At 37.4% G+C, this 13,459-nt stretch overlaps 1 protein-coding gene and 1 long non-coding RNA gene across 3 annotated transcripts in view; one reads left to right on the forward strand and one right to left on the reverse strand.

Moving 5' to 3' along the window:
* Positions 1-4,839, forward strand: part of LOC126814299 (uncharacterized) — a 43,495-nt gene extending 38,656 nt beyond the window's left edge. For both annotated transcript variants that reach the window (XR_007677523.1, XR_008787638.1), the window contains exon 3: positions 4,403-4,839. This is a non-coding gene — a long non-coding RNA (uncharacterized LOC126814299). The remainder of the gene's footprint in view (positions 1-4,402) is intronic.
* A 4,103-nt stretch (positions 4,840-8,942) lies between these two features.
* LOC126815044 (uncharacterized) lies at positions 8,943-10,920 on the reverse strand. Its single transcript, XM_050540572.2, has one exon. The coding sequence runs from the start codon at positions 10,840-10,842 to the stop codon at positions 8,971-8,973; it is 1,872 nt and encodes a 623-aa protein (XP_050396529.2). The 5' UTR covers positions 10,843-10,920; the 3' UTR covers positions 8,943-8,970.
* Positions 10,921-13,459: the final 2,539 nt, after the last annotated feature.

Genomic DNA, 13,459 nt, shown 5'->3' on the forward strand with positions numbered 1-13,459 from the left:
TACTTGCAGGAATGTTCTGCCAGAATTGACTGAGCATTAGTGTCCATGGCAACATAATAAACACATTTTGTAGCGTCATTTATTATTTACCGAAAATGATTTTAACTGTCTTTTAATATCTAATCTATGAAACAATTGTCAATTGATGAAGATTTTGACTACATGCATTGGCGGACGCAGGTTATTGTGTCGGAGGGCAGGGGTGGTTCTTTTCTCAAACCGATGAGGGGGCTATGGGGGGTTCTCCTCTGAGAAAAGTTTGAAAAATCGGGGTATATAATATTAATTATAGTTACAGAAAAAAACAAATTTATATAATGAGGCAACTTATTTTGTTTGCAAAACAAACCTAATCTTCGATAAGTCCTCCTAAACTACAAAGACATATATACATGTAATATCAGGATAAATTCAAAATCATTTATAGCATTTTAAAGTGAGAAGTTTGGGTTAGTAAGTCACTCCTAAACTACAAAACACACAAAATAAGAAAGAATGCAGTTGCAAGTTAAATATATACTATTCAAAAAAAGTAGGGGATATTTGATTTTTAAGTGTTATTAAAGTCACCAAATGAAACTGACGAAGAAACAAATGACAAAATGAAATGAAGTTCACATTCATCGATTTATTCCAAATGATCGTTAGACTAAGTAAGGCACAGACTGACCATTATAAGGGTAAAATGATACCCGGGGTCAAACAGCAAAGTTACCACAGCATCACAACCAAGTCAGTAACGGGTAAATCCTCCTCTGTTTGCCAAACAAGCATTGATCCGACGTGGCATACTCCTAATGAGACGTCTAAGGTCATTTTGGTCCAGATTGTCCCATTCCTGTTGCAACGCAGCAGCAAGTTCTTGGACATTGGCAGGACGTTGTTGACGTTGACGTAACCTCTGTCCAAGCATGTCCCAGACATGCTCGATGGGGGAGAGGTCGGGACTCAGTGCTGGCCAAGGTAATGTGGTGATGTTCTGTTGTTGGAGGTAACCTGTAACGATCCTGGCCCTGTGACATCTTGCGTTGTCATCCTGGAAGATGAAACGGCGGCCATGACGTCGTGCGAACGGCACAACATGGACTGCCAAGATGTTGTTCCGGTAGTACTGGCCTGTAACACGCCCTGCAACAACATGTAAAGCCGTTGTTCCAGCAACAGTGATGCCTCCCCACACCATAACAGAACCACCCCCAAATCGATCATGTCTGATGACGTTAACGTCTTGGAAGCGCTCGTTTCGACGACGCCACACCCTCCTAGTCAATTCATGGATGGATGGCTGTACTATGTGATCAGCCGTTCCGTTAGTTTGATAAAATAGCTTTATTCATTAATATATGGAACAAAGCGACTGATTATGTGCCCCAAGACTTAAATAGAGGGCCTAATACTAAGAAATTGGAGAGAGGAACTTATTTTATTTACTTAAAAACAGGTGAAATAACGATTGTGATAATTTATAATTTCAAACAAATTAATTTATTAGAATTTCACTCATTGTTGTAATAAACTCGAAATTGATACCCCGACCATCTCCGGATAGAGGTGTGACTTCTCTTTGGATATAACCGGCTTCTTGAGATTTTTCAATTCTTGAATATAACGGAACATAAATATACCCATATAGCCATACAGTACTGTTATTATTGTAGCCCAAGTCCGATTTCTGGAGCAACCAAAAGCTTGTTAAACAATATGCAGTTGTTACGGTACATAGTTTCTTGATGGCTTACTGGTTAATTGGTTTTCTAACAACTCTTGCATAGCGAGATATTTTAAAAGGCTATTAAATATGCATACTAAGATTCTTTACGTTCATATAACGGAACATGCATCGATATTTAAGTTACCGAGAGAGACATTCCATATTTCATTCAAATCTTAAATTACCAATTTGTTATTCTTAAAGTCGTCGTTCGTTTGCAGTATTTCATTTCCTTGAAAAAGGAAAAACTCATACTCTTTGCAGTGTTTTGTTTAATTAGAGCTAATCCCACTTATCACTGCTGTAAAGGAAGCAAATTTATGTTCCAAATTATAACTGACCAATAATAGCTAACTTCGTAACAATATCATTACGCTTTTAAACAGAGCTCCAAATTGGACCGAATATGTTCACATAACGTCAAGTCATAACTCGGATATTTTTATGCTCAATTAACCAGTGCAGACAAACTAATTGTGTCACAAACGAGGCTAACAACACGGATGCAATGTACACTAAACTGTGTGGAGACGAACAATACTTACAGTTTTTAATACCTTAAATCACTGTCCAAAGTTTTAGGGAACACAACAGATTAAACGAAGGGCTGTTATATTGCTGTACTTGCGATAGGTTTGATTGAACGACACCGATAGACACACTCCCTCAAAAGGTCAAGTATCAGAGAGGGATTTCTCGGGCCATTGCTTCAGGAATATGTGAAAAACTAAATATTCTGATTTCCGGCTTATAAAAGGAATACCAGTACAAAACTGGTTTAATTCCGTTCAGTATATATTAAACATGCATTATGCAAGAGCAAAATCTGCTTATTACAAGTATTTCTTTAGGCCTGAAATGTTATCTAAATTATCAATTAGACATTAATTAACTTATCCAGACCATAATCAACTCTAGATGGCCTCGCTAGCTCGCGATCTTAAGTGGATTGTGAGCCGATTTACTGCATAACTTTCCTTCTCTATTAAACGATTAAATAGATAATTGAGACTATGCTGTTTATCGTACTGACTTTAGTAATGATGACCGAGGCTAGGCAGAAATTTCATTCGCTTAGTTTTCGGTTCATAGTGGATCAATTTGAATGAAATTGTCAGCAAATTGCCTTTACGTTATCTAGTTTTTAACTATTATAGTGAGAACTGCCAACTCGTTATCGAATCTCCCATAATGTATCTTTAAAGATATAGCTGAATTTCATCGTGGGGGTTTAGAAGGTGTACAAAGTCTTAGAATAACAATTAAAAAAACCAACCTTGATTGATTTTACCCAATACTAACCAATTATGAATATTTAATTGAAATAACTAACATTTAGAACACTAAACTCTGTACATTTGATCAATCTAAGCTAACATTTAGAACTAAACTCGATCTTGATCTAGTAAATTTAATTGAAATAAACTAACATTTAGACAAAAACTATGTACATTTGATAAAAATAAACAGACATCCTCCCACAGTCTTATATAACAACTTTTGGTCTTCGAAGCAATTATTTTTCCCTCATAGCACACTGTATGGCGTATGCCCGTCTTCATTAGCCCAGTTCGGAGCAAAACAGTAGGACGTTAAACCCCATTTCATTCCATTTCGAATGAATTATTATAAATTAGTGAGCAAAAATTCGCCCGTTTATCTGTTATCACTCGTCATTTGTATGGCATTCGTCACTCCCCGTTCTTGAAATCTTCATAAAGCATCTATTGTAGCAATGATCTCTGTGTTAAAATTATATTGTGAATGTGTTTAACCAGTTCTGTCACATATGTGATAATTACTGACACAGATATTGTCTTTTAATCTGCATCCAGAAATCCAAATCCGGCATGAATATTAAATATATTTTTAAAATGTGGGTAGGCCCCACTATTTCAAAGACAGCGAGTGTACCATTTCCATTTTGCTCTTATATTCATGATAGGTTCATGTGGGTCTAGTATGATAACCTTTTCATAAATGTTATGCAGGTAACTTTATTAAAAATGGTCACCTGACTTTCAACAGTTCTTCTTTTGTAATTACAAATTTTTATATCCAGGTCAGTTAAGGAAAGCGAAGTTTTCCCTGGCAGCATTTTTGAATGATTATAATCTTGCTGTTAGAATTTTCTCATAAAATGAAATAAAATAAAAGTACGAACAAATCAAACCATTAGACAAAAATCGAAATCCTTAAAAAGAGAGAAATGGGGTTTAACGTCCACTCGACACAAACTAGGTCATTTCGGGACTAACACATGGTTTAATTTTATTTCAATAATTCGCTTGCGCGTAGGGCTGTTTAGCAGTGGGAGGACAAGGAGAAAACCCACGAGGTTGGACAGGCGACCCTACTCCTTGTCACGTACAACCGGGGATAGTCCTAAAAACAATATAGACAGAATAGTGTAATCAGTAAATGGTGTAATCACCGTACAAATAATAGCCGAAAGAGACATGTCCAATATGACGACCATAAAACGTTAAGTTTAGTGAGCAAGTATCCTTGTAGTTGAAGCTTAGATGCCAAATGCCTCGATCTACTTAAAAAAAATCAGAATAAAAGGAACCAGCTGTCGCGTAACGAACTAGCTGAGACACATACACTCCACCCGTAAGCTGGACATATTTGAAAATCATTCAGTTTGTTATTGAAGTATGTTTCTAATTTGTTTTGTATTTGATTTAGGAAGCCCAAAAAGGTCAGATGTCCAGAATTGAAACGATGCAAGCCAGATAGTTATGGACCTAAAGACCTAGATAATGTAATTCTGAACCACCACACTTTGATATTTCTCAAATAACAGACCCAGATACATTTGAACCACCATGCCCTGGTTTTATGGCACGTCAGCTCCAACCGGGCTATATTGCGCCAGACATATGGTGAAAAGTATGAGACAAACTAAATATCTTATGGAATTTATGTACACAAATAAAAGCAAATATCACAGTGTATTAAATAATTAAAAATAAAAATCACAACTTCATGTACACAAGTATTTAAAAATGAAAAACAATATGATATATATTTACAATTAAAATTGTTTATAAAAATTTGTCTCTTTTAAAAAATCTAGTAGTTTCGAATATAGACCCGTTTGGGCAAATAAATGATTTAATGATTGGCAACGATAATAATTTGTTCTGATGTCTCTAAGAAACTTGCACTAAATCAGAATGTGCTTAACTGTCAAAGGAACTTTACAGTGATGACATTCTGGTTGAGGCTCTCGCTTTAAGATAAAAATATGTGTTTAAAAAAAGTATGACCTATACGAGAGCGACACAAAACAACTTCATCTCTCCTGTTGGTTATGTAGGAGTTTGACCAATCCCCTAAGAGAGGATTAATGTGATGAAGTTTGTTAGTACCTGCAAGATCCCACGACCGTTGCCAATTACCATAAATGAAATAATTTATTGAAGATTTAAAATCTTGATATGGTATTAATGTGATGAAGTTTGTTAGTACCTGCAAGATCCCACGACCTTTGCCAACTACCATAAATGAAATGATTTATTGAAGATTTAAAATCTTGATATGGTATTAAAAAGGTTGCTTGGGGAAGATCTAAAGCAGCTTTGGCAGCAAAATCTGCTTGATCATTCCCCCTTATATCAACGTGACTGTGGAGCCAGCAAAAGACAGTGTCCTTGATGATCAACTCGTAAGATAGTAGCAGACAATAAACATCTGCTACTAATGGGTGTTCAAGCTGTTAATTGCTAGAAAGCGAGGACAGAGAATCAGTAAAGATGATGTGCTGTAGTAGATGTGATGACTGAATAAGCTCCAAAGCCTGAAGAATGGCCTGGAGCTCAGCTGTAAATATTGAAGCAGCAGGTGGACGACACACAGAAATGGCACTTCTGAACCAACCTATTCGTTTACTTGAAAACAAAAAGCACAAATTAATGTTGAACCGACAGACCAAGATTTATCTGAACCAGTGGACCAAGATACTTTTAAGCCAAACCACCAAGGTGCCTCTGGGCTGACCCTGAACTACTAAACAAAGCTGCTCCTGAGCCACCAAAACCAGCTACCTCTAAACTGCGAAACCCAGAGGCATCTAAACCACCCAGATGCATTTGAACCAACAGACCCATCTGAACCACCAGACACGGATGCTTCTCAGCTACTAGGCGCAGATACGCGTGAACCATCATACCATGTTACTTCTGCCCATGCAAACTCAGGTACACGTACATCTCAACGGCCAGAACAAGTTACTTTTAAACTGACAGATCACGCTGCATCTAACCAAACAACAAAGCTGCTTCTGAACCACGAAACCCAGGAGCTTCTGAACCACCAAACGCAGGTACAACTGAACTGCAAAACACATGATCTTCTGAACCACCAAACTCATATCCTTCTCAACTACCATTACCAGATACACGTGGACCACCAAATTCAGACACAGCTGAATCGCCAAATCCAGGTACTTCTGAACCAACTGGAACAATTTAATTTTGAACTGACAGGTCAAGATTTTTTAAAACAAAACCACCGAGGTGTTTCTGAACCAAACAACCGAGGTGCTTCTGAACCACCAAACCCACATGCCTGTAAACCATCAAACCCAGATCCTTCTCTACTACCAGACCCAGATATGCGTGAACCACGAATTCCCCACACAACTGAATCAATAAACCCTGTTACTTCTGCTCATGCAAATTTAGGTACTTCTGAACGAACAAACCCATGTACTTATAAACTACCAGAACAAGACACTTCTAAACAAGCAGAACAGGTTATTTTAAAACTAACAGACCCAGATTTGTCTAAACCATCAGGCCAATATGCTTCTGAACCAAACACCAATTTGCTTCTGGTCCACCAAAACCCAAATACCTTTGAACCACAAAGTAACTTGGCTCCAAGAAGAACCCCAGATCTGTTTTCAGCTTCCAAACCTGGCTGTATATAAACAAGGCAGTTGTTCTCTTACTTTTAGAGCAAAAGTACATCGTAGTTGACTTATTTCGTCTAATCTTTAATCTATATATGCTTGTAACCATATATCCAGTGTTCAACATGAAATGAACTGTTGCATTGTTATTTCTGTGTATAACCATAATCGGAGTAGGATGCAAATTCACAACAAGGAATGTCAGAGTTACATTTAAAGAAACGTCTTAACCAGTAGAAAATTACAAACATAACCAGAGGCAACACTAGACGATCACATGAATAATAAAATATGTAGCAGAGGAGAGTATGCGTTGCACGTTGGTTTTTGATGTGTTTTGGTCGCTAGTACTTTCCACATCTAACCAGCGACACATAGCATTGCATATCACTATGTTTGATTTGGTTGCCGAACTGTCTAGTGCTGCATAACGCCCTATTGTTCTGTTCCGACTGCGCTGATAGAGAAAGAGAGGAGTACAGTCGCTGTTATTGTTATTTATTAAAATATTATCGTCCATTACATAGATATGATATTATAGACAGGTGGATTTAATTATGATTATTTACAAATGAAGGACGATTGCTGCCTCTGAAGTCCGAATGCATATACTTCCCTTTCACCAAACCTAAGATGGACCTCCACAAGACGTCCATTGTCTGTGTATATACATATATAGTTTGAAACATCAAATGCTGTTATGAATTAACAGTGAAGACTTTACTGTCTTGACCCACGGCATATTTTTAGTCTTTTCTTTGTTGCAAATCATACAGACAATGATGGAACCAAGAAGCACGTTGCCACCAATTAGACATCCTGTTACAGCCCAGAACTGTTCTTTCGACACCATTTTCTCTGAAAATAAAACACACAAAATAACAAACCATGTATTAAATCGAAATAGAGTCCAATTTCTAGCAATACTATTTTATTGTTATACCAAAAAGATAACGAATTTTTTAATGAAAATCAACTACGTATAATAAACTAAATACAAAGACGGCTCGCCATTATGGCACAATTTTTTAATACTGTAAAACATGAAATTATTGCGACATGAAATTATTGCGAGTTGGGGTGGTGAAATATATTTGCGACATGAAATTATTGCGAATTTCTATAGTGGGGGGGAAATTATTGCGACATGAAATTGCGAATTTAAATAATTTTTTTTTTAGAAAATTTGTCTATAAAATGTGGTAGATTGTTAATTTTGAGGTGACAGTCGGCTCTTCAAAACATCGGTTGATTGGTGATCATTAGTAACAGTAAATAAACAACTATTGAGGATTATGGCTTTGAGTCTGTATTCAACAGATCAAAGAAAATTAAATACCAATGCCCGAATAGAGCACGTGTTTGTGCCTGCGGGGTGCACTGGAGAACTTCAGCCTATAGATTTGAGTGTTAACGGTGATTTTAAAACAATAATGAAGGACCAGTTTACAGAGTGGTATACAGACAAAATTGCCAAGGATAATACGAAGACTGTAGACCTAAAGCTATCAACAATGGAGCCTCTTCACGCCAAGTGGACTATTCAAGCCTTTGATAAAATTAAAGAAAGAAAAGACACAGTTTTACTTGGCTGGAAAAAAGCGGGATTGTTGGACATTCTTATAAAATAAACTTGATGTATGATGATAATTGTTATTGATGGTATATACATTATAAAATATTATAAACATATATGATACTGGTATTAAAATCTTTATTTTTATTTCCTTTACGCCCCAGGTTAATATTGGTACTTATTGGGACTCTTTCTTGTGAAGAGTAATGAAGGGGGGATAATTCAATATGGCCGACATTTTAACGAATTTTCACGAAATTATTGCGAACATGAAATTATTGCGAGAGGGCCTCGTTCGCAATTTTCGCAATAATTTCATGTTTTACAGTAATACACGACACAAGGGCGAACCTTCTGAAACGGCTCCATGGTTCAGCGCGTACATGTTTATAATATCTCCAGATGGGGGTAGCCTATATTGCCTGTGACTTTGCGGCTTTATCAATTTTTATTATCTATAAAGATCATTTTTTCTGCTTTGAAGACGGACGTACGCACGCCATACTTTGTGCTATGATGACAATTTTGCCTGGACAAAATACTACGGCCTACTCCTACGTGCACGCCAACGTCTACACGGGACCTCTGTTTTCAATGTCTGGCGACGACTAAACACTGCCCGGCATCGGTCATGCACCACATCGTAAAAATACTAAGGAACTATCCCGGCCAACACTGGATGTGAACCCGAGACAACCTGGTTATGAACCAGCGTCTTACTGAGTCATTGTAGTTCCTATTATCTAAGCCAATAGCAGTTCCTTAATTCGTTGTGCTTGGTGTCAAACATGATACATATTTACCTGCAGGTTCGATGGTCTCCTTCTCGGGATCTGGTTTCATGTTCTCGTTGGACATATTATAGTCGAAATCGCCACATCTAGGAAAGCCCTTGGGTGCTTTTGGATGGTGTGGGAAAGACTCGTTTAAAACAAGGGCCATTCCATCACTTGCGTGCAGATCTATATGACAATGCACAAACCACGTCCCAGGATTATCCGCCTTAATTCTTACAACAACGTAGCCCCCACTTGGAACGATTATTGTGTCTTTTCGTGGCGGATTTGTCAGTTCTAAACCGGGGACACTACCACCAAACCACGTTGAATTCGTCCACGTGGCATTGTTACAGAAACTTTTAGACCTGTCTTTACCGCCACGACAATCAATATCTAAATTGTCCTCTATTATTTTCCCAGTTGTTTCATTGTATGATCCATATTCCATCTTGACGACGTAGAACGAGTGGCCATGCATGTGAATTGGATGAGCCCAACCCTTTCCGTTACCCATGTTAAGAAATACTATCTGATAAACCTTGTTGTGATCCAGATCCATTGTGCCGAAACAATGACAATTCGTTTGCTCCGTACATTCTTCACCACAACGATACTTCCCTAATTCTTGAGGTTGGGTCATGGCTGAAACTGGTGGATATACAAATGATCGGCCATTGGCTGAGCTTGGATACCAGCTACTTCCCGGAAAAGCAAAGTTTATGAAACGTTCTTCCAGTTGTCCTTTTGGTGCAGGGTCGTTATCAGGAAGGGCTTTAAACTCATCAAATCGAATGCAAACGGTACTGGCTTCTATAGGATAATAAGAAAATGGACAATTTGCTACAACACATTTATCATCTTGCGTGCACGCCTTTTTGCTTGAATCAGGTTCCATGTTGGCAGCTGTATCATATCTAAGAATGGCCTCCGCTGTGTGATTGACGTTCACCTCAAGAGTGATGGCGCGAACCCAATAGTTTCCCACTGGCTTGTCTGTCGTAATGATAAAGTCGTATCGCTCACCAGGATTTATCACTAGTGATTCAACTGTTTTTGGTTTCAAATCATAACCATCTGAAGCAATGATGGTGAGATTATGTTCATCAATGGATATACGAAACGGGTAGAGAGCACCTGCTGCAATCCATCGAAATCGGTATTGTTCTCCAGCAGTAACATTAAATATATGTAAAGGAGCCCCGTTATGTTTATTGCCATCATATAATCTGCCTTTGCCATTAATTAAACCCGATTGAAATCGAAACAAACTGAAATGTCCACCATCCAGTGAGTCGGTGCTAATCAGTTTCACACGATGATCGTACATTCCGTAAAGCATCTGTTGATGAACCTCCGCTGAATCCCAATGGTTCCAGTCTGTAATAACGGCAATCAATTCTTTCATTACCATTGGCTTTTTCTCACGAATGATCAACGCTCCATATAAACCCATGGTTCGCTGTGAGCCCACATGTGAATGATACCAAAAGGTACCTTTAGGTTTAGCTTTGAATCTGTAGGTGAAGCTCCCACCGGGGTGAATGGGGCATTGGCTAACAAAAGCTACGCCGTCCATCCAAGGGGTACCCGTCTGATGGAGTCCGTGCCAATGAATAGTAACAGATTCGCTGGTTAATGAGTTTTTCACATGTACAACAACAGTTTGACCTTCGTAGACTTCTATAGGTGGGCCAGGTAAACTATTATTAGCTACTGTAACTAAACGGTATCCTTCCCAGCCATCAGCGGTTATAACGTCTGATAAGTCCACTGGCGTAGCGGCGGAAGTGTTGACGGTATCATAACTGTAGAGTTGACCATTTTCGGGGAAAACAGCAATACGACCCTTTACCATTGTCAGTCTGTGCTCAATGTGCAACCAAAATTCACACGTTTCTGCATTCTGGTGACACGTGTGTGCTGTTGCTAATGACACAATTAGCACCGGAAGTATAAGCTGTAGAATTGTTCTAGTCATCCTTAAATGATAAAATAAAACAAACATTTATAAACAGAACAGAAAACACAATACAGACTGATAAGAAAAAAAACCCTTACGTCTCTAAAGAGAACACCCCACCCACAATTTTTGTCCCATTATGATACGAAACAAATACAATGTCTACTCTCCCATAAATAACAACCATTTAAAAAATTTAAATTGTAAATAATTTCACATTTGAATGTTTGTATGTTCTGTATATTGTTCTGTATTGTATCTGATGGGCAGTTAGCCCACGGAATAAAGAACTGAACTGAAACACGTACAACAAATGGTGCCTGGGGCTCATAATAAAAAAAAGGTGTTAACATTCGTTCTTGAATACCAATGAAGACAGGCAGCCATGCGCAATGCAGTGTACTATGAGCGACATTTGGTCCGGTCAGCTGTCCTGACATACTTTAATTTCAAAGTCCAACTGTAAAGGGTTCCTTAAAGTGCAATCAAACATTGTTCGTTCCATCCGGACGATTACGCGTTGTACCTTCAATAACCCGTTGAATTAGACTGTTAAAGGGTCTATTTTAAATCCGATTGAATCACAATCGGGAGATTATTTATCATTGATATTGCGATGTCTTAAATAAATTTGTGTATACTGTAAATTGGATTAAACCATGGAAAATTTAATATTTTCCGACAAATTTCATGTCTTGATAAATATACAATAAAATACGATGTTTTATTCAGCGATCATGTGACAGGAAGGCAGCGACGACCCTAGAGAACTAGTACTTTCATACTGTGTGACAAAGTGATCTATACCTTAAGTTGACGTTTAAACTCTCTATAAACTTTTGTTAAGGCACGATCTTATTAAACATCTAATTTATTCAATATGTTCTTTACAAGCTACACGTGAAATTGTAATGGACAAATTTAGAGCTTTAAAGTAATGATATTGTATTGTATTTAATGCATGTTAGATAACAACGTTAATTAAGAAGATGGTGTCGGCTGAGATCGAGGACGAAAATACGCTCCATGGAACAGATGATTCCACACCAGCACTAAGAAATAACCAAGTGACATTAACTTTGTCATGAGTTAGTCCAGAAGAATGCCAGAATTTAATGGTATAACGAGAAGCGTAGACCGCATAAATGTTATCGTCCTACAAAAAGTCTAGGACTAATGTTGTTCCTGAAGTATAGTATAAAGTATTATATCATGAGTATCATTATATCCTGTTTTTTTGTATCATAGCGTGTGTGCTCTTCTTATATCGTCTGTGATGAAGCTTTATTGTGTGTACTATTATGTAATACAGATGAAGCCAGTGTCCCACCTGTGGGAATTGTGTTCGTTATTTATTTTTAATAAATAACCTGTGGGTGGGAAAGGAATGTTACAAAGTGATCTATACCTGAAGTTGACGTCTATAAATTTTTGTTAAGGCACGATCTTATTAAACATCTAATTTATTCAATGTGTTCTTTACACGTGATCCGTGTATAATTCGACAGAACTTCAAAGAGAATGTATTAGTGGTCAGTGCATCATACCTTGACCTGACAATGACTTCCAAAGAAATACGCAGTGTAATTACAGACTTCATAATTTGATAAATAAACAATACCATATATGGTGATCACTCCTGTCCATCTTCCCTAATTGTTAGACGCTATATAAGCAGGCGTTTACTGACAGCAAGTCAGACTTGGAATAGAGCTCCTCCCGATTTATGTCTATTTCATGTTCTCAATAAAGGTCTTATCAATTATACTGATCTTCTGTTATCTGTAAGATAGTGTTACAACTGTAGTGATGGCTTCAACCCCACCACCATATAATGAAGAAAGGCAGCTACAGTATCTGGGCACAGACATGCGATATATTAAATTTACCCCTGCCAGTCGGCAACAATATTACAATATTGCTAATCGGTCTTATCACAGGTAACTGATTCATTTATACCTACATCACGACATATAATTGTTATTTTACTTTATGCCAATGATAGATGTTTAATTAGACTTAGATGACAAACGTGATGTAATATAATGTATATTACGTATCCGACTATTGTGAGATTATGATTGTTTTAGTGCCTTCACCCTGACTTTATTGTACGCTATTTAGGTCCTAAGATGAATATTGACATGAAATTTATAACAGCAATAATGGTAGAAGAATTTATGGAGTTGAAAGGGATAGTCGTAGCATTGGATGCCTATCGAAAACAATCGTTCACCTTAAACGCACGAATTGGTAAGTCCTTGGCCGATTAATGAATTCTGAAAAGGGGAGATTCTTTAAAGAGTTGACATTTCGCTCTATAATAATTAAAAAAAGAGATAACGTTAGTAGAATATGCTGAAAATTTAAGTAAAATTGCTCCAGCCTGAACCGATATATTAGCTGTGGAAATTTAGGCCTAGTCTAAATCATACGTATACTAAAGACGTACGATAAAAACATAGTGTTGATTATCGGTTATCCATTTTTGTATTTAATATTTTTTTTAAAA

Source organism: Patella vulgata, chromosome 3 (genome assembly GCF_932274485.2).
Source record: "Patella vulgata chromosome 3, xgPatVulg1.2, whole genome shotgun sequence".
In the NCBI taxonomy this organism is placed as follows: Eukaryota; Metazoa; Mollusca; class Gastropoda; family Patellidae; genus Patella; species Patella vulgata.